This window comes from Zootoca vivipara, chromosome 10 (genome assembly GCF_965207765.1).
Source record: "Zootoca vivipara chromosome 10, rZooViv2.hap1.1, whole genome shotgun sequence".
NCBI classification, from domain to species: domain Eukaryota; kingdom Metazoa; phylum Chordata; class Lepidosauria; order Squamata; family Lacertidae; genus Zootoca; species Zootoca vivipara.
In genome coordinates, this window is record NC_142593.1 from 13,406,026 (window position 1) to 13,431,340 (window position 25,315).

The 25,315-nt window shown below is 42.0% G+C and overlaps 1 protein-coding gene across 1 annotated transcript in view; it reads right to left on the reverse strand.

Annotated features, from left to right (window-relative positions):
- Positions 1 to 18,289, reverse strand: part of SLC12A2 (solute carrier family 12 member 2) — a 52,103-nt gene extending 33,814 nt beyond the window's left edge. The window contains exons 1-5 of the mRNA XM_035099726.3: positions 16,778 to 18,289; positions 6,566 to 6,685; positions 3,463 to 3,538; positions 2,749 to 2,844; positions 284 to 423 (exon numbers count right to left, since the gene is read on the reverse strand). Coding sequence (XP_034955617.2) covers positions 284 to 423; positions 2,749 to 2,844; positions 3,463 to 3,538; positions 6,566 to 6,685; positions 16,778 to 17,446 — 1,101 coding nt within the window. The 5' untranslated portion in view covers positions 17,447 to 18,289. The remainder of the gene's footprint in view (positions 1 to 283; positions 424 to 2,748; positions 2,845 to 3,462; positions 3,539 to 6,565; positions 6,686 to 16,777) is intronic.
- Positions 18,290 to 25,315: the final 7,026 nt, after the last annotated feature.

Genomic DNA, 25,315 nt, shown 5'->3' on the forward strand with positions numbered 1-25,315 from the left:
GCATATTTTTTTACTGCAACTAAGTCACAACCATTTGGTCTAAGGCTGATCTCAACAAGTATTTTGCCTGTCAAACAGAACTCTGAGGGCACCAAATCCAAGGTCGTTTACATGTCTGTGTAAAAATGAGTCATTCAATATTATAGATTTTATGTCACGTGAGTAGTGGATTTGACAACTATTACAGATCAACCCAACCCATAGTTGTATTGTAGAAAAGGGATGGTAAAATTCAGACTGGTTCTATCGTTGTGAAAAACAAAACTGGGAAAAAATTGTTTACCTTAAGCAGTTCTACAACGGTCTCTGCGAAACCAACAACATACATGGCTACAGCAACAGCATTAGCAAATGCAAATATCAAGCCTATTGCACCACCAAATTCTGGACCCAGGCTTCTAGAAATTAGATAATATGCTCCCCCTGCAGAGAGAATAAAGAAGAATTAGAACAAGATTCAAGGCTATGTGTAACCAAGCTCTGGTATGTACTATGTTTTTATACACACACAGGTAAAAGCTCTACGTTTGTAGAATGTAGATATGCCCCTAGCTGCTACTTCAGCTGGTAATTAGGTTGCCCTCAGCTACATGTGTAACAGCTTTCAGAACAGAAAAGCATAAAAAAGAAGTTATTTTACTGTCAGAAAATTCTTCCTGATGTTTAGTCAGAATCTCTTTTTTTGTACTGTAATTTGAATCAATTGGCTTGGGTCCTACACTCCAGAAAATTGCTCCATCCATGACACAGCCCTTTAGACATTTGAATATGGCTATCATATCTGTCTCTTCTTTGCCATGCTTAACATACCCATTTCGCTAAACCATTCCTCATAAGACTTGGTTTCCAGACCCTCCTCTGCACACGTTCTAGCTTGACAATATCCTTCTTATATTGTGGTGCCCAGAACCCAGTACTCCCAGTGGGGTCTGACTAAGTCAGAATAGAATGGTACTTGACTGAGACATTATACTTCTGTTGATGCAGCCTAGAATAGCATTAGTTTGTTACTTTGTTTTGCTGCTGCATCACATTGTTGACTCATGTAAAGCTTGTGGTCAACTAAGACCCCTAAATTCTTTTCACATTTTCTACTGGCAAACCAGGTGTCCCCCATCTTATATATGTGCAGCTTATCATTCCTGCCTAAGTGTAGAACTGTACATTTGTCCTGATATAAAAAACCTTACTGAAATAAAGATACACTACATCCACAGCATTCCTTTTATCCACCAAGCTTGTAATTCTATCAAAGTGTATTATTTATTTCCTGCTGTCATTAAAAAGATAGAAAACCTGTTTTTTAAAAATCTATACAGCTGAAGATTGCTAACATTCACTTTGAAGTAGAGAAAAGAGAGAAAACACAAATAGCAACCCCCCCCCCCAAAAAAGACCGGTGAAAACGAGTGAAGAAAATTCACTTCAGAATTATTCATGGGTTGTATTTTCTGTTCCAATGGACACTCTATTCAAGAAACAAGCGTCTCAAATAAAGCCATCATATTTCTACCTTTATGCTACATAAATGATTCTCATATGATCTGTGTCGTTAACCTATGGCCCTCCAGATATGGTGGGACTCTAATTCCCATCATCCATACCACTGGGTCATGCTGGTTGCAACTAATGGGAGTCACTTGAGAGTCCAACAAGATCTGGAGGTCCACAAGTTAACCACTCCTGTCACAGGAGATATAAAGAGCAATGCTAAAGCTGTCAAAGGCTAGCCAAGGAGTTGTTAAAAGCACCACTTTGCCAGGGGAAAAGGCCCACTGACAGGAAAGCACTCAAACCCCATTAGATGTCCATCAGTATATCTACAGAAAGCTCCACTACTGCCTTAAGACTGTACCCCCAAATGCACTGTTCATATGCCCAATTAACCCTGTGTGGAAAAGTATGCCCAAGTGAAAATTGTCCAATTGTGTAAGTCATGATTAACATGTTGCATCAACAGAGCATCCGACTGTAGATAATAACAAGCATATAAACCAGACTTGCTGTACCTAAGACAATCACATTTCCATAGCATCACTGAGATTGCTCAGCATCCGGGAAGAAGGCCAAGTTGATTTTCAAGATACAAATCTACAATTAGCCTCTTAAGAAAGGCAAGCTCAGTGTTTGAGTTTTCTTAACATCTTTTAATTACTTGGACTACAACCCTAAATGTAATTAGCTGGAAGTAAATCTCACTACAATAAATGATACCTCTTTCTCAAAACATAGCTTGGACCACATTGTTTGCCTCTTAACTTGTGAATGCTTAGGTGGTTCTAGGTCAGGGAAGAGGAACTTGTAGTCCACCAAATGTTGGATTGCAATTGTCATTATCCACAGAGCATGCTGGGTGGGGCAATGGGAATACAATGGTGTTTGGAGGGCCACAGGTTCCACATCACTGATCTAGTTACTCTCCATTTCTAAAGCATTACTCACCATTTGTCTGAGTTCAAATTATTTTATCTAAGTCTTAACAGCTGTACTCTCCATCCCTACTTGTGACCTACCTATCTCTCCTCACCTTCATGACCCCAAGTCACTTTTTCAAAGTTCACTATTGCGAGCTGACAGCTTAAAAATACAGTAGCACAATCACATTGTTTTTTGAAGAAAACATTGCCACATGATGTACTTCCGCAATTATATAAAATATTTGATGCATATAAGCAAAGTAAATATCACATGATTTGGCTCCCTTTGAAGAAAACTAAACAAGAAAGTACATATATAACGTTGTTTTACCTCCTCTCACAAAGCCATTGGTAGCTATTGCTGATGTAGACAAGCCTGTGATCGTAGTTACCACAGTCGCCATTGCAATGACCAAGACTGCAAGTCCTGTAAGAAGATTCCTAAGATTACTTACAGAAAATTATCATTTCCTCCAAAACAAATGTTTTAAATGTTTAACAAATGCTGGCTGTTGGTTTCAATAAATCAATACAACAAAAATGTCTTAAACCTAAGGCATGCACAAGCTGGTTTTAAACAAGCTTGTTTTAACATGTGCCTACAATATGCAAGACATCACCTGTTCACATCAAGAACAAGCACATCTACCATCACTCCTGCCCTCAAGAGTACCTTTTCAGGTAGAGTATGCCTCACCTTTTGAGGACACCACAGCAACTAGCAACTACAAACAAGGAATATGAAAAACTACTTGTTGCCTAGGTAACGCTCTGGGAAGGACTAATCCTTCAAATATGTATTACCTCCTAATCAGTGTCTCGTACTGTAATAACAAAGAAAAGAACATTGCTCTGGAGACACACTGAGCCTCTTAGTGAAACTGATAAGAAGCATATATTCCTTGTTAAGAATATCATAGTGGTAATCAGCAGCATTCCATCAATCATATTCTCACCCAATGCTGTAAGTTACAAGTCACCGATCTTTAACAGTTGATCAAGATTAACATAGTACAGAGATGTTTTATTTGGTGGGCACACTTACCTATGCCAGCCTGTCCTACAATCCAGGACAGTCGAATGAACAGCATCACACCCCAGATATTCAACATGCATCGTACCTATAACACCGTAAGAGCAAAGAATTTTCATGCTATGCTGTCCCAATATTTATTATAGAGGTATCATTTTGATTAAGCTACAACAGAGTTTTAAAAACCGAGTTCACAGGGTCACATTCAAAAGTCTGCTGTTATGAAGGCAACCAAGCACCTCAACTTTCCAAGAATTCCTTCCAGGAGGCATGCACAACTTGTGATTCAAGCCAAACAGCAGACCAGACATGCTTTGTGGCAATTTATTATCTTTAATTCTTACAGTCCTGGATCAGTAGCAGTGGTAGGGGTTTATTAATCTCTTCTCTGGGCCACCATATGGTGGGTCCATTTGACTTGATGTCTTGCAAGTTGTGCAGGCCTGCTTTAACAGACCGTTTTTAAAAGCGCAGTGACTGAAGTCACTACATTTTGAAAATTATACTTCTCCTTAACATAAAACAAATATTATTAATGTTTAAGCAAAAGTGCTTATGACCCAAACCCTGCATCATCCGCAGCAGCAGAATCTGAGGCCCTACCACAGGAGGTTTGGAGGGTGGAAACACAAGAATTGGACTTTTTGATGGTGATTGTGGAGTGCTCTCCCCAGGAAGGCACACAAGGTACCATCTTTATTTAGGTACCAGGCAAATACTTTTCTCTTTGGACCCTTAATTTGAAAGGCAGTGTTGTGGCATCTTTTGGTGGAGTGGGATCCATTAGTCCTCCCTTCTACTTGTATAGCTGTTTTTTAAGGGATTTTACTTGGTTGTTTTTAAAACGTTTTTAATATAAGTGATTTTGGGTTACTCAGTGAGAAAAGTGACTAACAATAATAATAACCAACAATAATAAATAGGTAGTTAATACTCTGTATAATTGTAAACTGGAACACAATACAAAAACTCCAATTATTTAAAGTAAATACTTTTTTTGCCATGTCAAGATAAAATATATTATAGACATGTCAAGATTCCTCCAGAAGACAGGGGATTTTGTCCATGTAAGGTTGCTTTGTTTGTACAAACTGAACTGTGATAAATTTCCACCATCTTGTCAGTTATAACATGAGAGCTGGAATCATGTCATTTGCAGTTTTATAACACTAAGTTAAGAAGGATAGAAATTCTTCTAGTATTTACTGTGTCCTTAGCAGACTAGCACAACTTTGAAACAACTAAATCAAAGTTAAAATCTGAAATTAATTGGAAGAAGATCTTTGGCAACTTACCTCCCTTCTTAGAATCACTTGATCTATCCATGTTAGGCAGTATGACACCATTAAAGTCCCCAGCCAATATTATTTCATCTCCATCAATTACCTCGTTTAGCATTTGTTCAATTTTTTGGAAGAAGCTCGATTTGCATCCATTTGGAGTTATTTTCAAACAACTATAAAGTCTGATAAACTTGTGAATGAGATTTTTTTTTTATTGGAAAAGGTTGGGTTCGGTTAATTCACTGACTTCTTACAAAAAACAAAAGCACAATTAAAATTCTAGGGACAGGATTCAACTAATGAGTCCTGTCAGCGGAAGTCCTAAAGAAGGGCTTCAGCTTTCATGGGAAATTGGGCTTTTGTACAACTTGCAATATACACCTGCAGGTATAGGGTGGTATACAAATTTAATAAATAACAATAATAACAGTAACAATAGGCTGGGGGAGCAGGGAGCAGGAGGAAGACCTGAGTAGCATGTGGGGGAAGGAGCAGGAATCCCTCTGTTGGGCGAGCTAAAATGCTCAACCTGCCCCAATCACCTTACCACAACACTGAATTCCTCCCTAGACTTCCAATAAGTCAAAGAAAAATGACTAACTGAGATGAATGTCCCATTAAGTGAACACTGCAGAGAAGCCAATTTATAGATGAAATCCTTTTGTTTACCTATTTGAGCCAGGATACTGCTCTCTCCTCAACCTTATTTGGGCCAAAGGACTGCTCTCCCCAGGCACTCCACCAGAAGAAACAAAATCTAGTTAATGTTATAAGCTGTGCAAGTTAATGTATCCTTATGACATCATGGCATTGGTCCAATAGTTATTGGACGGAGGATGAAATTTGAGCCACCATGTTCCCTCCCTTGTGTTTCCTGAGTTAACTGTGCAAAGTGACTTGTGTCTGCATTTCCATACTGGCTACAGATGAAGGAGAGCCATCCCTCCCCTGCCAGTACATTTGCAATAAAGTTACCAGGCAAACTGTATGCATGCAGGTCCTGCTATCCGCCCACTTATTATGCAAAAATTCACTTATCCAAACATAAAAAAATAAACCCAGGCCTCGCTACACACACAGCTAATTCAGATAAGCCAGAGTATGCCCACTTCCTTTCTTGTTTGTGGTTTGCTGGACGGCGCCAGCCATTTTCAGGCAGAAACTATGGAGTGGGCAGAGGAACGAGATAAGACAAGTCACGGATTAGAAATGTTCCCATAGGAAATAAAAGAAATCTTCAGTTCCTTATGCAAACGCCCGCCTAAAAAACGATTTCCTGGGAATGCATTGTGTTTGGTAAGTGGGACCTGCATGCAATACAAGGTTGCCTTAAGTAACATGAACGCCTTTTCATTATTATTCACCTTACAGCCAGTCATAATAAGATTTTCTCAGAAGCAAGATCCACCAAGTTAAATGGGATTTGCCTCTTAGTAAAGTGTCTGAAGGAATGAAATTTAATTTGCTAGACACTCAAAGATGAACTAGAGTTTATCTTTGAGTTAAAGAACAGAAGGAAGAGAGAAAGTGTTTGGCCATTCATGAATGTCCTAAATCATTTTAGGGCACAGTAATAAAAAGAGCTGGGGGAGACAAAGGCAAATGTATACATATTTCTTTTTAAAAAACAACAACAACAAGAGTAGCAGATACAGAAAAACAGAAACTTTGTATCTACTACATAGGTTGATCAATTATTTTGCTCTTCCTTTTTTTAAAAAAATCCGCAATATAATAATATAATAATCATGAAAGTAGACATATTTTTGTTGCTTCATCAGTTACTAAGAAAATGGCACAGATGGGTTTATCATTACCAAAGTTCTACTTACCAATACACCTTTAATCCAACCAAACTTGACAATCCCTTTACTTTCAGCAGTATAAGTAGCAGCGGCATCTCCCGTAGGAGTTCCTTCTTCTCCATTTGCATATCCATCCTCAAATGGTTCCTATAGTAAAGCAACAATCAGAAGGAGCGGGTTGGATGAAACGGAAACCTATTGAGCCTCTGTTTAAAGTTGCAATGCTAAGTACATTTAGAGCCCACTGATCTAAATATTGCCTATGTTTCAGAATTGCATTTGCATGCAAGCTGACGGAACAAGTTAATGAAAAAAACTATTTTCATCCACAATATTGGCAACTGTCAAGTTGGTTTAATTGAATGTTAAGGTTTGAAGCACATACAAGATGAATTAGATGCCTTCATATCATCACATTTTTCAAAAGCACTGGCATCTTAAAACTTAGCTGCGCTTGTGTACTTTGTGGACTTAATCAGATTCTAGATTTGAAGGAATAACACTTCAACAAGAGGGTAAAAGTGAAATGAACCAGAAGCAATGTCTGCTTTTGAGGATCACTGGATCCCACGGGAGAGTCGCTCAGAGAATGCTGTGTAATTTTCCTCCACACAAGGTTAAATTTAAAGCTTGGCTAACAAAAAGTAATACCAAACATGGCATAAAGCCAATCAATATGTATTAATGAAAAAAATGAAAGCAACTGATCAGCCTAGCATAATTTCTATCCTGTATGGAAAGTTACTGCATTAATACAACAGCATACCATAATGTTCAAATGGCTGAATTCCCCCTCATTAGGCCATGTTCCATAAATGTAGAAAAAGGCATCTGTTCTGGACTCAGATACTTCAGCAAGATACCAAAGAAAAAAAATTTTTAACAGATACTATCATTCAAAAAGGCAGAAAATGATATTTATACCCTCATTGCAAGGGCTGAAAAATTAGCAAATACAGTTATCTGCATTAGATTCCATAGCATAAAAATATGCTATGCATATTTTTAAGTCCAGGAAAAATCTTTGTAAGTCTTGAAAGAACTGGCCTGGGATTGGAAATCCCTCCTCCCCAAATTTTAACTAGTTGTGCATTCAGTTAAAATTGATAGCATGACATCTAAAAAGAACTATTTATGACAATGCACAAAATCAGGATGTCATAGGTCACTCACTAGTGCCACAGCACAGATGATATAATACTTACTAGATTCTCACAAAATGCAAAATGGAATCTAGATAGAACAAATTAAAATTTAGGAGCGATGGGAAGATTTCGTCTACTTGGTGAAATGCAAACTATTCAAAACTATAACGCCAGAACATTTTAATTTTATTGAACTAGAAAATATTCAGGCTTTTAGCAAAAAAAAAAAATAATAACCAAAAAATAAAACTGCTAATGTTTGGCAACATGTTCTGATCATTCTGGTATCAGACCTGGTTAGCACGTTACACTAAACCATTGTTTAGTAAACCATGACTTAGTGCTCCGAGTAAATTCTACCAGAAGCTTAACAATGGTTTGTTGTTGGCTTACAATGCTTGGGTTTCAAAACACCTCTGGCTTGCTCTTCTTTGTGAATCCAGCATCTTTCCTTAGCCATGATTGTTTTACCCCTCCACCACAAATGCTTACCAAACTACAAAGGCATTGTGCAAGTGCAACTAGAAAACAAAACAAATCACAGTTTGCTTGATAATCTACTGAGCAACTCATGGTTAGAAAAAAAACACCCCATGGCTTACCATTTTGTGAAACTAGATATGCATAGGATTGTGCTGTAATTTAGTCAACTGTTGATATGTTAACATAAAAGAAATTTTCTTGTTGTAACTGATGTACAAGTATAGACAGTACCCTGACCTAGTATTAGACTTTCATGGAACAATTATATAGACATAGTGAAAGGATTATCAACTATAAAATCAGCAAAGTATTATTGTTACATGAATAAAAGGCAACATTGCATTATGTATGTGTTACCTATGTAAATATTAATACATAGAATATTGAAGTAAGTGGATACCTTTTAATAGTACAGTACTCAGAATGAAAACACTGAGGCATTATGTGGTGTGACAAATGTCAAGATTTCACAATACATTACCTTGTATGATGTATTACTAACAATGGTTGGTATTCAACTGTTTTACTTAAGGTTAGAGCCATTATTTTTAATAGGTCTTCTCTGAGTAAAATTTAATTTAATACCACCCCTAGTTTCTGCATTATTATCTTGTAAAAGGGATGTTTTTCTTGGTTATTATATGTTCAGAACTTTTTTAGCAGGTTCTTCATGTTATTTATTGCCAGAGTGCTCTTTGGGGGGGGGGGGAGATGGAGGAGAGGGTTGCCTCCCACAGATCAAGTGACAGCAAAATAACCTTAAGTGTTAAAACTACTAAAATGCAACCACTTACTTTTCTGTCCTATTTACAGTATGTATAATACAAATGCAGTGAATCAAAACATATTGCTGTGTTGGTGACATGTAAGAGGTGTCCCAAAATAGTGGCTAAGTGAGTTGTTGCAGAGACTCTTATCACTTAGCCCCCTCCATACCTGTCCTATAATAGTAATAATTTTTGACTAATTTAGAGGCGCTGTGGGCTAAACCACTGAGCCTAGGGCTTGCTGATCAGAAGGTCGGCGGTTCGAATCCCTGTGACGGGGTGAGCTCCCGTTGCTTGGTCCCAGCTCCCGCCAACCTAGCAGTTCGAAAGCACATCAAAATGCAAGTAGATAAATAGGAACCGCCATAGTGGGAAGGTAAACGGCGTTTCCATGTGCTGCTCTGGTTTGCCAGAAGCGGCTTTGTCATGCTGGCCACATGACCTGGAAGCTATACGCCGGCTCCCTTGGCCAATAATACGAGATGAGCGCGCAACCCCAGAGTCGGTCACGACTGGACCTAATGGTCAGGGGTCCCTTTAAGGATGCATGCAGTGGATGCGGGTGGTACTGTGGTCTAAACCAGTGAGCCTAGGGCTTGCCGATCAGAAGGTCAGCGGTTTGAATCCCCACGACGGGTTGAGCTCCCGTTGCTTGGTCCCAGCTCCTGCCAACCTAGCAGTTCGAAAGCACATCAAAGTACAAGTAGATAAATAGGTACCGTTCCAAAAAGAAGGTAAACGACGTTTCCATGCGCTGTTCTGGTTTGCCAGAAACGGTTTAGTCATGCTGGCCACATGACCTGGAAGCTGTACGCTGGCTCCCTCGGCCAATAATGCGAGATGAGCGCCGCAACCCCAGAGTCGGTCACGACAGGACCTACTGGTCAGGGGTCTCTTTACCTTTACCTTTAAGAATGCATGCATTGAACATAAAAATGCTATTTGACTGCTTATTATTTAAGGCAAAGAGATAAGAGGATGAGTAGTTACATCCAAGTTCTGTACCCCTAAATGCAGCTCTTCTATGCTGGAGTATTTCTAACATAAAGTCAAGTAAGCACCACAATGGAATCTTCTCTGCTGCCACACAATGGTTAAAGCCCCATTCAATACAGGAAAACAGACAGAAAATTCAAGTCTGCTGATGGATCTCCTGCCACCAGGAACAAAAGGCTGCTAAGTATAGTACTGTGAGAGAAAAGCTGCAGATAAGTTCATCCACCAACCAGCACTCGGGACCTTTGAAAAAGCTCCTTATGAAGTATCATAGACATAAGTCAGTTTCCAAGGATCATGGTCAATCACACTGAAATACTGTATATTTATTTCTGAAAGAGTTGTTAGGTTCTGTTCACACTTTTAGCCATGGGTGTAGAAAGGGCTCTTGTTCTAATTTATGGCACTACATCCCCCCCCCCCAGTTGTAGGTCAAACTTGAACTCTATCTCACCCAAGAAAAGTACTTTTACAGACTTTCCTCCCTGAGCAAGCAGCTTGACAAATCAAACTGTGCCGATACAGGTTTACTGTACTCAGGGCTTCATTAGCTATAATTTGTTTAGTAATATATCCCCTTAAACAGATTTCCCACTAGTTAATTCTCGGTCATTAGTTACTGGAAAACTTTGTAGTCAGTTTTGAGACTTTATGAGCCATCAGGTTAATATTCCAGCTCTTGACCTTGCATTAATCCTCAACACCTCCTCATCTGCACATAGTTCTGCAGCCCAAATCTTCCTCTTCTTAACTTCTTGTTATCATGACAACATTCGCTCTAAGTGCAGATCAAACTTTTTTCTCCCATCCTCAAACTGAAAGTTTTTCTCCGCATTCCCAAACAGAAGGACAGATTTCATGTTGTTCCTATTATTCCACTTTCCACCTCCACCCTAATCTTCTCTTTTATCATGTAAAGCAGCTGAGGAAGAAAAAGCAGCATGTGAAGAAAAGTATCTGGAAGGAGGGGTTACTGCAAGCAGACAAAAAAGCAATGAAGGAAAGGGTTAAACATCCACTTACACACCACACCATTCAAAGTCATTTAATATGCTAAGAGGTGCAGGGTGGGAAGAGAAGAGAATCATATAACTAAAGAGAACACAAATAAATTCCTATGAGGGTGGTTGGAATTTGCCACTTTCTAAGTGTTATCACCTTTGTGATTGTTTTACTCCATTTGTTTTATGACCTAGCTGCTTTAGGAGCATCTATTACAGTGCTTCTAAACAGTCTGTTGTGCTTAAACACCCACATTGTATAAATTTGAAGATAGATCCAGAATCTTCTTTACACAAGGATTGTTGCCATTCATCTGCTCTACAAACACCACTCACAAATATACTGGGAGACAGCCTATGAATGTCTCAACAGAATGCAAGTTTAAATTATCCCAATGGCAACTACAGTAATTTTACTCATATTAATTGTGGTTCAGGTTTTTTTATTTGATGTTTGTGTTTTCCAAACTTTTCATTTAAAAGCATTACCTCAAACACATTCTTACTAATTTGAATCTTAAGGTCAAGGAGATCTCACATTCATAAGCATTAAAAGTTAAAATGAATAAATAGTGGGGAGAAGTAAAGTAAACATTGCTCCCAATCTTGCTGCTTGTAAAGGGTGGGTGGGAGGGTGATTAAGAGTCCCCTGAAAAGTCCATCATTAGATTAGATCCACAGAATTATATAGTTTGGCAGTTTATCATGCAGTTAAAATCCTACACATGTCTACCCAGTGGTAAGGCCACCTGAGCTCAATGGGACTTACTTACATGTCAGTGGATACTGGGCTGCAGCCTCAAGAGACTAGAGACAACAGACTACTGAAATATAGGTCTCATACCACAACATGACATAATTGCCTTTTATGTCTCTAGCTGAACAGTGAAATTTCTTCTACCATGTTCTAGCATTATAATGGAGCCAACAGCAAAGCTAGCAAAATAGGATTAAGTGTGGAACTTTTGTGTCCAAAAAACTGTGATAGTATGAGTTTTACTTACTCTTCCAAAGTCAACAATATGAAAAGATATAATCATAAAGTGTTTATTAGTTAGGGGATCAATGCAAATGTATTACAAGCTATATTACATGTACTGAATGTTACTATCGACGTTCAGCCCAACTATGATTGCACAAGTTGATTGGAATTAACTATGGAACCATATAAAGCCCCATTTGCACCATTATGGCAGCCATGCAGTTTGCGATATATTCACTAAGAAGCAGTTATCCCCAGGTGAGCAGTCAAAGTGTCAAATTGTGCCTCTTAATTTGAAGTCATCCAGCATTTTTTTACTGGCCTGCAAGAGCTGGGAATGGTAGGCAAAGCATTACCACAATAAGAACATTGAAAGCTGACCCATTCACAATCAGACCATTGGTCCATATACCTTCAGTATTATCTACACATTGACTGGCACCAGTGATCTTTCCCAGTCCTACACAACTGATTGAAATTAGGAACTTCTGCAAGCAAAGCTTGCCATTCTGCCACTGAGCTTAGTCCCTCCCCTCTTGGCAACTGAAGGCACAGCAATCATTTACTGTGGAGCTGCAGCATCTCTTCTAACCATGGTAGGAATGTGCTGTTGGTCCCATCTAGATTGGGCAGGCACATTCTCTACACTACTTTTCACTGCTTTAAAAGGTACGAACAAGATTCTAGCAGGGTTAAACATATTAGAAGTGGGATCAGTTCTTAGTGCTTTCCACTGAATTCAACTGAAGCAATTAAATAGGGTGCAATATGGGGCAAGAGTGGGGGGGAGGCAAAAACTGCTTCCTGCCCTAGATGGTGATCACATTATGTTCAACATAGCAGTGAACAGCAGTCATAACATAACATTGCACTTCTGATGCAAGTTCCAATAATTTGCAGGGAATTTTATATATAGGAAAAATTTCTGACGCCCTAGAGATTGATCTAATTTAGCATACTGTACTTGTTTATTGGTCAACAAAGGGGGGAAATACTTGAACTGTTAAAAAAACCATGTCTAATATTTATTTTCAGTTGACATCCATTCACTGTTATTAATGAACTTATAAAACAGAAAATTTTCCACAGTAAAAAGCAACTGATTTTTTTTTTTTGTAAAACAGAAATTTTCCCACACATTTCACAGATGACACTATCATTGTGATGAGTCAAGCCAGCCTCTTTCATCAGCACTGTGAGTTAATGTTTTACTTTCTGGTGTCTTACTACTGCTCCATTTTAATGATGGTAAGCCACTTTATTCCCATATTAGAAAATTGATATAAAAATGAACTATGCCCCTATGGAAGGAATGCATAGGTACAGGCCAAGGTTACTAGCATTTCTTTGTTTTCATGAAAGCCCCCAAGTTATTCCAAAATTACACTGGCACATGTAGTTAGTGGCTCCTCAGGATTGCTATAACTTATTGCTCACCTTCCACCCCTTGAAAAGATGGGAAAGGAAGCAAAGACTAGCCTGCTTCACATATAACAGTAAGTCATAGAACAAGCAAGTGTGCTCGTGCACGCTACTCAACTAAAACCCACCCCTTCCTCCCAGACCACTGGCCTATTTTGTTCTTAGCTTGTTCTCATGGCTGGTTTGGAGAGAAATAATAAACAAGCACTAGTTTACACCTATCCCTGGTTTCCTCTGGGTGTGGCAAAAGCAGGTGCACCAGCTCCCAGTAAGCCATCATTTGTTTTGACACTGGTTTACTGTTACAGGTGAACCAGGCCACATGGGAAAGGTTACAATGGCTACTGCCTCAAGAGGTCTCCAACATGTGCCATGCAACTTCCTTTTGCAACTACCTCATTTGCCAGTTTTCAAAGTCATCACAGGGTGTTTGTGGGTTAGATACAAACTGACCACCAACTACTGTATACTTAAGTTATGCTGTAAAAGGGGTTGTCAACCTGGTCCCTACCTCCCACTAGTGGGCGTTTCAGGATTCTAGGTTGGTGGTAGGGCGTTCTACAGCACAAGCTGAATCCTCCTTCCATCGAGCACTGGGGGGCGGTAAGGAAATTTTACCATCAAGAATGATGCATTACTGTAGTGGGCAGTAGGTATAAAAAGGTTGACTATCCCTGTGCTATAATTTTAGCAGCTTGAAAAGGTAATCTGCCAAGGTGAGTAGAATCTTTCAGCAGTACACAAGATGCACAAGTGTTCTTTAAAAAATAAAAATAAAGATGAACCTACATTTCTGAACTTCCTCAAAGGTGTGAAAGTACGTTTTTGCTAAGGGTTCTGCCTGGTTGTGCTTTACAAAGACTCTACTCACACACAACACTGTAATTCTTTTCATTCTTCACAACCTACCCACAACCTAGTCAATGGTTACCTACTAACCATGGGGCCAAATGCCAGGTTGAACATGGCTTCAGGTACTTCAACCACTACTGAAAACACAACTGAGGCAGCTGCTAGTTGCAGCATGCAGCATTTTAAATGGCTACCAGAGGGTTACTTTTAACAAGCCATCCAAATTTTAAAAATATTATTTCAATTCTATTTTTTAAAAAGCCTACATACACTAAACATACAACATATTGCAAACAGTCAGGAGTAAATATTTACAATATATTGCTAAGGCACCACACTATTGTTTATTCACTGAAATTTAAAGGAGTGAACTGGATGTATAAGAAACATCTTCCCCTGTTTATTGTTGTTTAAAATGTGCAATTAAGTGGTCAAGTCAGATAGTGAATGGTTGAAGTCCATACTTTAGCATGCTTCCATATGTTTAATATGTTACTTCATATGTTAATTCATCCTATTAGTGAAGGTTTCCAACAGAACATCTGAATATGCAACTCTCTACTGGGAAAAGTGAACACATTACTGGGGTTAAAAATATCACAATCTTCTCTTGATGGGATTTTCATCATAATATAGGAAACGTCTTACAGATAAGTGATATATGAAGGTATGTCTGCCTCTTTAAGAAACAGAAGTCCCATTTTAAAGAGTGATGTCACCTTGTACCTGCAGGTAGGTATAGGTATATGCAGTAGATAACAGATATACCATTTAAACTGAAATATGTGATAGGGATTTAGTTAAGTATCTTCAAATGTGCATTCATTTATGTAAGATGCTTCTTTAAAATGTACTAACCATTTCTACCATGTGAGAAAATGGGGTTGTTTTCTATCTAAAGGACATAGGTCTGAAGAAATCAAAACAAAAACAAACAAAAATCTTATTGCTGGATTTCCTAATAAATTTCACACTTAAGAAAACTGAAAACAAACTTTCTCATGTTAGGTTAGGCTACCTTTTCCCACAGTATGACAAAAAATTGAAGAGGGTATTTAATTCTGATCTACTGTTAAAAGCACCTTCAGTTGTCTTGTGTGAGAATCAGTAACAAATACCCTTTAAAACAAAGCCTAGTTCCTACTTTTAAAAACCAGGTTATAAACACCACAGGAAGCATTAGGATTCTAGGAGCAGTTAATAAAGCACTAATACTAAACCGATAAAGATAGTTAAAAAGAAGCTGAAATAAGTACTGAGGATACCGAGGAGGCAATCACACATGCAAGTTTATGCTGAATGCAGCAGTCCATAAAGAAAAGGATGATGTAAACAAGTGCCTTTACAAGAGAACAAAATATCAAGTTGAATTATTTTAAGCCTAAACCATGCAATATGGCAAATAGTTTGTGTCACTGAACAATTCCAGTACTTAGATAAGGGGTGATGGTGGTACCCAGATGCTATGTTTATAAAAGCAGAAACAAGCTAATTTCCTTTGGCCTATGTCAAGGTGACCTTTGATTGATCCCTAGAGTTGGGACTTGCTTCATGTTCTCCCCAACTGACCCCATGCAAGAAGTTTCTGCTGAAAATAAACAGGAAGGAAAGAGGGATGGAGTTCACAAGACGTAAATACTCATCTTTGTTGGGGTTAGGAAATTAACAGCAAGTAGTTTGCCATGTTTTTTCGTTAGCAGATTTTCAGCTGCAAATGCTCCATACTTTTGTAGATATATAAGCAGGTTTCATGCTCCCATGTGCACTTGGGACAGCAGACAACACATACACAAAGCAGATGGAAGAATTAAAGTACAGTATTTTCCATGTGTACCTGAGAAGGCCAAGTTCATGTGCAAAGAATCTGCAAAGTACTGTGACATAAGGTTAGCACTCCTTACTTAAGCTCAGCTAATTTTGGCAGCCCATAGGGGTGTTTATTTAGTCTATACCAGCATCAGAGCATTGCACCAGCCTTTATGTAGCCCCTTTACCCATGCATAGCGAGGTCTACCAGACATCTCTTGCTTTCTAGGAATACAAAAATTAAGCATGTGTGCCTAATTGCAGCAGGCTGCAACTCCAGAGTGTGTAGCATAACAAAATAGCAAACTGGTAATGTGCAAGGCAGTTTCTTCCCCCCACATGCTCTTTAACTACAGCTCCCATCCTCCCTGACCACTGGCTATGCTGGCTGGGGGTGATGGGAACTGTAGTCGAACAACATCTCAGGAACCGGGCTGGTTTAGACCGAAACTCGCCTCTCAAAGACCTTTTAGACACGGGGGTTAAGTTAGCCCGCGGGTTGCTGTCGCATCTACGACTTCTGCAAATGATGATGCCTCTGTTCACTGTTAAAACAGTCTCTATGGTAGACAATCTTACTCGGCTACGAAGGATCGCCAAAGATGATGGTGATGATGCCTCTGCAGTTCTGTACGGCGCCGCAACCGAGGCTTGCGAGACATGCTTTCGGCGTGTCTGCAAAAGGCACCCTCTTGCTCCCACCCCTCTTGCGCCTGCCCCGCGATCCTCTGCAAAACGCAGCAGCCGCGCACAGAGCTCGCCCGCTCGCTCCGCATCCCTCTCACCTTGTCCAGCTCGTCGTGCAGCTCCGCCAGGCTGGGCCGGATGAGCTTCTCCCCGAGTCCGGAGGCCGTGTGCCGGTAATAGTCTATCCTGGGCACGGCGTCGATGGTGTTGTGTCCGAAGGTGCGCATGTAGTAGGTGTTGGTGTGGGTGTCATAGTAGTAGTGATGGTGGCCCCCGGAGCCGCCGCCGGAATGCAGGCTCCCCTCGCTCAGCACCGTGTCGCCCCCGTTCTGGAAGCTCACGTTGCAGCCTTCGCCGCCGGGCTCCCCCGAGCTGTCGTCGCCGGCCGAAGGGTCCACGAAGTTCACCCGAAACCGGCCTTTGGCTTCCTCGCCGCCTTTCCCGTCCCCGGGGGGTTTTGGGGCCGCCGTCGCCGCCTCTTCTTCCCCCATCGCGGCCGCTCGCCCCGCGTTCTCAGCCACCAGGTCCACCTGGAAACGGCTCTGGCTCGGCGTCGGACCCAGCGGTCGGAGAGCCAGCCCGTCGCCTGCCGCCGAGGCGGGAGCCGGCACGGTGCCGGGCTCCGCAGGGGCGCCCGTTCCACCGGCATCCCCGTCGCTGGCCGGGAAGCGAGGCGCTTCGTCAGCGTCGTCTGCTCCTTTCAGCAGAGGAGAGCTGGCGTTGGGCGGCGGAGGCGGCGTGTGAGGCGGCTGCTGCTTCCCTTTCATGGCTGTTGTTGCTGCTACTGCTCCTCCTCACGCGGAGCCGGGCGAGGAGCGGCTTCGGCCGGCTTGGAGCGGGCGGGCGGGAAGGCTGCTGCTACTCCTGCTGCTACTCCTGAGGGCGCTTTAAACTGCCGAGCGGCGCCGCGCCGCTGCTGGGCGACACTATATGCCGCACTCCGGAGGCAACGCCACACGCCGCGCCTCCTCGGCGAGGCAACCGCCCCGCGGCCCCTCCCCGCCCGCGCGCCGCCCTCCGCGCCAGGTGATGATGAGGCCGGTGATGCTCTGGGCCGGCCAGCGGCTCCCGTCCGCCTCACGCTTCTCCCGCCAAGTTGCGGCTCCTGCAGCGGAGACTTCCACACAGCCTCGCCGCAGCCTTCCGGGAAGAAGAAGAAGAAGCGCCGCCGCCGCCGCCGTCCCTTCACGGCTCCTCCCTCCCTCCCGCCAGACGCTGCCTGAGGGAGCCGCCGACGTCACAAGCCTCGCTCGCCTCGGAAACGGGCGGCCCCTGAGGGGAAAAGGCGGGAGGGGGCGCCGCCGCCCTCGTTTCACACACGCAGGTTCGCGCACCGTCTGAAGGGGCGACCGCGGTGGCGCGCCGTGTCTCCTCCGCCGCCACCTCAAAGGTGTTCCGAGGCGCAGCCCAGCCGCGAGGCGACACCAACGGGCCCGTCGGCCGCCGCCGCGAGAGAGGAAAGAGCGGGCCTCGCTCAGCCAATCGCCTCGCGGCTCTGAGGGTTGCGGGCGGGGGCTTCGGCTTTTAAAGGAGCCGCAGCCGGCGGGAGGAGCGCCCGTCGGCCGCCTCGAGGCTGTAGGAGTCGCCTGCTGTTCTCCCCGGTTGTCACTGACAGACGCCTCCGCTCGGAGGACCAGGGGAGGCGCCGCCCGCCTCACTGCATTGCATAGCTGCCAAGTTATCCCTTTTTTACAGGGATTTTCCCTTATTCTGAATAGGCTTCCTCGCGAGAAAAGTGAAAACTTGGCAGCTATGCTGCATTGCAGGGGGTTGGACTAGATGACCCTCGGATCCCCTTCCCGCTCTAGGGTTCTTCGAGGGTTTACAACGCGAGGCCCGCCGCGCCGGAGGTTGACTGGGGCGGTGCCTGGGGACTCTTGCAGTGCCTTGAGAGGCTATGAGAGTTTTTCGGACTCGGGAGGGTTTCCCTTTAGCGCGCGGGGAAAGGCCGGCCAAAATCTCGCGAGGAGATATGAAGGCGGCGGCGGCTGCAGTTGCGTTCGCCTTGAGTGGAGCAGGGCGGGTTCATGTGTCGAGGAAGCGCGCGTAGCATCCGGCTGCAGGGGAGTCTTACAACTGCTGTGTTGCGCTGCCCGGCAAGGGGTTCTCACGTTGCAGCGAGCCCAAAGGGCAGCCGACGTGGTTTCAGAGGAAAGCTGGTTTAGAAGGTTTAACTTTAGGCTCTTGATCTACAGTACAGTATTTAAAATTGCATCTGCTTTCTGAAATACTCAACGTGGCTCACCTTTAAAAACAGTTTATTTAAGGTATCATTTATATTCCGCTTCGTTACAGAAGTCAATAATAACAATAATTATTATTCTACGATGCTGCTATCCTCAGCTTAAGGCCCATTGACCACATTGCGATTTACATATTCCATAGAACTTATATACCAGTTGATTGTAGAAAAACCTCTAAGTAAATGTGGGTTGGATTAATAATAATACTGTAATAATAATTATTAATAATAGTAATTCTACAAGGCTGCTATCTTCAGCTTAAGGCCCATTGACCATTCTGAGATTTACATATTCCCTAGAATTTATTTATCAATTGATTGTAGAAAACCTCAAAGTAAATGTGGGTTGGATTAATAATAATAATAATAATAATTGTACCCCCTTATCTGTCTGGGTTGCCCCAGACACTCTGAACAAGGCAGATACTATTTTCACCCAAAACGAATGAAAGAGCATCAGCATGTCTAATTCTCATCAGCCAAGTAGCTTGCCTTTTGCCACTGATACCACCCAGCAATAAACCAGCCACTGGATCTGTTTTTACTTTAGGGTGAATTCCCAGACAGGGCAGCAGTGTAGTCAAACAGGCCTGAGCAGCTCTGCCTTTGTACTGAGAGTGCATCATAGAACATGACCTAGAATCCCTACAATGTGCAGGGATTGCTTGGCAGACGAGGATGTGGAAAATGCTCCCTGAAGGCACAAAATTCGGACAGCAAAATTTGCTCCTTCAGGAAAAGGCAAGAGGTATTTCCTTGGCTGTATGAGCTTACCAGTAGACTTTGCCACTTTATATATAATGTCTATATTTAGGTCCGTTTCTCATGTTGGTTTTCATTTGTCCAACCGTTTCCTTAGGTTCAATTCTGACTCCTGCTATCCCATCCACCCTTTCAATTTTAGAGCAAGCCTATGCAGGGATTCTTATTTATTAAAGGCTCCAGTGTGCTTATTTAAAGTGCATTGTCTCTGCAAGCTTTATGACCTCATGCCCATTCCCTACTCTGATATATTAGATCCGGATGCTGGCAGTGCCATTGTGAGTTAAAAAATATGTACATCCTAAGGTTTAATGGTGGCATGGGAATCTTCCATGCCAGGATGTTGTTTACAAATCCACAAAAAATTGTTGCAAAATGGCAGCATGTGAAATCCAGAAAACCATACAAAACTTCACATTCCTCCCCCCCCCCCCCGTTCATATTACCTTTATTTCTGTTTTCATGAGTTGATTTCTTCCATTGATTTTGGCACTCGTCACTCTCATTATGTATGGTCTGGAATTTATCTAGATTGTGAGTCACCATGTCTTGTTTCATCCTATTTCAAAATTATTTACAGCTTGTTGAGTTGCCAATTTTAGGTCATACACAAGTCTGGTTCAGCTCATTAAAAAGTGAACTCATAATATGAACTTGAAATTCTCTTTTTACACTGCCTGCCTGCCTTATTTGATATTGCCATTTCCCAGTGCGCTACAATGAATGCGTTTTTAAATATTTGGCTGAATCCGGACTAAATGCACTGAGTTCCCTTTGAAATCAATGAGGCTTAAGCCATGAGGCTTGGCCATTGAAAATATAAAAGTGGTTAAAAATGAATGACAATTCTATTTTTCAGCTTAGCAATCACTACTATCTTCAAGGGAACTGAAGAGCCTATTCCATCCTAAAATTCTGGAGCTTGTTCTTTCAGAAAAAGCATACGCTGCACTAATGGGTTATATTATAGACTAATGGAAGCAGTTCTGCGGTTAAAGTTGATGGCCATTTCACTATTTTGTTATTACAACCAGGAACTACAGCAACATGTTGCAGAGTAGTTCTAGCCCGTAATAGGAGTATCTCTGTTCTGGGTTCAAGTTAGGCTAGAATTGGAGTCTTGTGGCCCTCTTTAGGCTGGGGGGTGTACAAGAGGGGAAGTGAAAAAACCATGCCTTTTCCTTTCCTCTACCCAGCCTTTTCCACTTTCCTTTCTACTGAAATATCCCTGCATATATTGCGGAAGAGAATTGTTTATCCCTGCATGTATCTCCACACTGGTAATAATACTTCCCTCTAAGGTTCTTAATATAAGTTGCTAGGGCAGAGATGCCAAGCATGTCTGTCCAAATAAATGCTGCAGAACTACAATGGTCATGATCCCTGACCATTGGCCATGTGGCTGGGGCTGATCAGAACTGGGAGTTCCCCACCTATTTCTTAGGACCTTGAGTAGCTAATCCCCCAACTTCCAGCCCTCCAGTTTTATTTTTCCCAGCTGGCACGTCAATGCTCTGTATGTTTCGGTTGTTAAAAACATTTTCATTCACAGATTTAAATATAGATTCACAAGCACATTTCCAGACTACCTTCCGGCCCTCGCAGCAGTTTACAATAACAGTCGAAACAGGTAAAATAACTAAAACAAATTAACATGTCAAAAGAGAATTTGAACAGCCAGAGGAAGTTGAGAAGTTAAAAAATCAAGAAACTTTGATGGCCAGATGAAATAATAATAATAAAAAATACTGACTGCCTAAAACTTTCAATTTGTATTTCTGCCAATCATATCTACCGCAAAGAGTGCCACAAGCATGTGCAAACTCTACCTAATTTTGGGGTGGTGCCATTACCTGTGTTCACCATTGGTGTACAGTCATACCTTGGAAGGTGAATGGAATCCATCCCAGAAGTCTATTTGATGTCCAAAACATTCAGAAACCAAAGTGTGGCTTCAATCGGAAGCTCCGGATGTTCGGCTTTCAAAAATAGTTCGCAAACTGGAACAGTCATTTCCAGGTTTGCGATGTTCGGCAGCCAAAATGTTTGAGAACTAAGCTGTTCAAAAACCAAGGCACAACTGTATATGATTAAGCATTAAAATCCTATTTATTGTACCATTACCTGGTGCAAATGTAAGAGTGTGCATGTTCCTTTTGTCCTGCTGCTGCATTGCTGTGAGCAAGCCATGGTTTGTTGTCGGATCTAGTGCTTTGTCTTGTTTCAGACACCATGAGCTGTAATTATTGGTTTGGGGGAGACAGACAACAAGCCCTGGGGCAGATGGGGACAAACTGTTGTTTGGGTTAGTAGCACCTGCAAAGTGAGCCATTAAAGACAGGAAATTCAGCATGGGAAGAATCTGTCTTGTAAAGGGCATGATCTGACGATCATTTTTCAAAATAAGTTCTCAGGAAAGATGATTAATAGTTAAAAAGTTGAACAGAGGTACATGTGCCCGGTGCCAGCAACCATTTTTGCGTCTCACCTACCCACCCTAGCATATCTTATGTTGGTGGTTCAGATTCGGTCAACGTTTCATGGAGATTACAAGGGTGTCCCTTCAGCTTGTTTTATGAAGACCTGTTACTTTGTGTGGCATTTCAGACTTCCCATTTAAAACAAGCCATTTGATTGAAGTTGTGGAAACCATGTCTAGTTGGGCAAGCTGCAACTTCTGCGGTGGAGCTTGTTTCCTCAAATTAAAATGGCCTTCCCCAGAGTGAGGAGATGTCTTGCTGCACGCTTTCATATCATTTCTTTGCCCATTGCATGCTCCTGGGGTTTCCTTTGTGTTTGCATGTGATGTGTTGTACATGCAGCACAGTTTTGTGTGACATGCCTCTGCATTTGTTTGCACGTGCTGTGCTGCCGTGGGTGTTTGCGTATATTGTTCTGGCTTCATGGGTTGCTGCACTTTTTTTTATGTCGTGGACAAACTGGCTTGAGTTAATTATTCATCTGCTCTTGGTAATTATTCAGCCAGGTAATATAAATAATAATCACATATATTATTCTATTAGTGGTTATTCTCGTGTCAAAGCTTTTCAATAGCTTTCTCCAACTCCATTACAAAATAAAGGTTGGTAATGCTTGGGGATCTCTTTTCAGCCTGGCAGCTGTATTCTCTCGTGAGCAGTCTGCTGTGGCCCGCAGGCCAGGGATGGGCAGGGCCAGAGGCGAAAGCGGATGTGGTCATGCAAAATGAACAGAACAGTGGATAGGACTCTTACCTCTGTACAGTAGATTGCATTCCAGCTACACAACGCCAGGTGTTTCTGCCCAAATGCACTCCACACTTTTCCTCCCTTCATCCAGGCAAGCAAGAGGCATTGTTCCAGTTTGACAACACACACAAAAGCATTCAATGTGAGACTCGGGGTTGTGGGTTCGAGTCCCACATTGGGGGAAAAGATTCCTGTGTTGCAGGGGGTTGGACTAGATGACCCTCATGGTCACTTCCAACTCTACAATTCTATGAACAATTATTTCTATTTACAAGAAAGGAGATTCCAACTAAACGTTCGGAAAAACCTTCTGACAGTAAGAGCTGTTCGGGAGTGGAACAGACTCCCACAAGAGGTGGTGGACTCTCCTTCCTTGGAGGTTTTTAAACAAAGGTTGGATGGCCATCTGACATGGATGCTTTAGCTAAGATTCCTGCATTGCAGGGGGTTGGACTAGATGACCCTTGTGTCCCTTCCAACTCTTAAGATTCTATGATTCTTTCAAGGAGGGTGTAAAGCCTAGGGATGTGTGATACCTAGGGAGAATCCCAGGGACCAGACAGAGCTATGGAGGGCTGCATTTGGCCTTTGCGCCTGAAGTCCCCCCTTCCTGGTTTAGGTTTTAATGTAGACAAGAAGGTTGAGGCATACATAAGGACTAGGCTGCTGGCTGGGGTATAATAATTAAAATAATTACTGCCACTCCAAAAGCAGTGAGTCGCAGTCAGCGCTGAAAATCAGCCAGGCGCACTTTGCAACTAGGAATTGTCTGATTTGAGAAATCTTGGTGCCATGCACGGAGACTTGAGATTCAATATTAAAATTGCCACGGAGGGCGCAGGAGGAGAACCCACTCTAAAGTAAGATCGCTGGCTGCTGCCTTCCAACTCTTTAGTGCTACTTTGCCTCCCTCCCCACCCCAAACAAGTAAGTTCAAATCTAGCACAATATTTTACATAACACACACACACATTTGTAAATATTACTTATTCAAATGACTTGCGGTTTTGGCCACTATTGCAGGGATTGAGCCTCATTTATGTTTGTGGTGTCCAATTAAGAATTGCTATTAAAAATGTGACATTAACACTGTGTCACTGGTGTGAATTGTGTATTAGTTCATGTGTAATAATAATAATAATGATGATGATGATGATGATGATGATGATGATGATGATAGAAAGTGCCACTGAACTGAGGGGGAGACGGCTAGCCATTCTCTTTTAGTGCCCATAACCTCGGTTCCAGGAGCCCTGTGGCAGATTTCTATTGCTGTTTGTTTGATTGCTGAGTTGTTTGATGCTCCCAACAGAAACTGAGAATGTACCCCAAATCCTTTCTGCCATCATGACCTCCCAACCACTCCCATTATCTTTCAGCCCAAACCATTATGCTGCTGTTTTAGTTTTAGTAAGATTTAGCTCGTAACACTGCAGGGTGATCAAATTACTGTACTATCTTCATGCTATGTGTAATCAGGCACATTGTGTTGGGGAAAGTATCCCTGAAAAGTGAAATGGAATATTCATTTAGCTATATGTAAAAATAATCCGAAACAATTAGTCATAATATTTTGATGCATAATGTATCTAACTGAAACTGTTTATTATATACTTTTCCTAATAGTGCACGGCTGTTATTTTATGTTAATAAATTATGGGTTTCATCATGTAAATAAAGAATAACACAAGTAATGACATGTGATATAAATGGGAATGGAACAATATAGGGTCTGAAATATAAAGTAGTCTCCTCCTGCCCAAGAAATACACTAAATAAATAATTTTATTCAAAGTGAGCAACTGCTTTGCAGTAAAGCCAGAGGGTGATATCCAACATTAGTCAAGCTCAGATTTGATCTCCTGATTTCATAGGGTATCCTTTTAAGTAGGACTTAGTTGGAAAGCTCCCAGAGCGCATGGCCACAATCCAACAAAGGGACATGTGTGGATGCACGTGAACTGAACATATGGCCAGAGTTTGACGTGGCAGTTTTTAGGGGTGCCACTTCAGGTTTGGGTAAAAAGATGCCAAAAAGCACTTGCAACAAGGGTATGCTCACAACAAGATTTAAAGGCCTTTCTGTTATTCCCCACCTCCTTATTTCCTTTAATATGCTATTTTTGGAAGAAACTGGAAATTCAACATCCCCCACCACCCTAAACTAAAGTTGATTAAATAAGGGACAAGTAAAGAAGGGTGGTGCTGTACCACTGAGCCTGGGGCTTGCCAATCAGAAGGTCGGTGGTTCGAATCCCTGCAATGGGGTGAGCTCCCGTTGCTCGATCCCTGCTCTTGCTCACCTAGCAGTTCAAAAGCATGTCAAAGTGCAAGTAGATAAATAGTTACCGCTCCGGCGGGAAGGTAAACGATGTTTCCATGCGCTGCTCTGGTTTTGCCAGAAG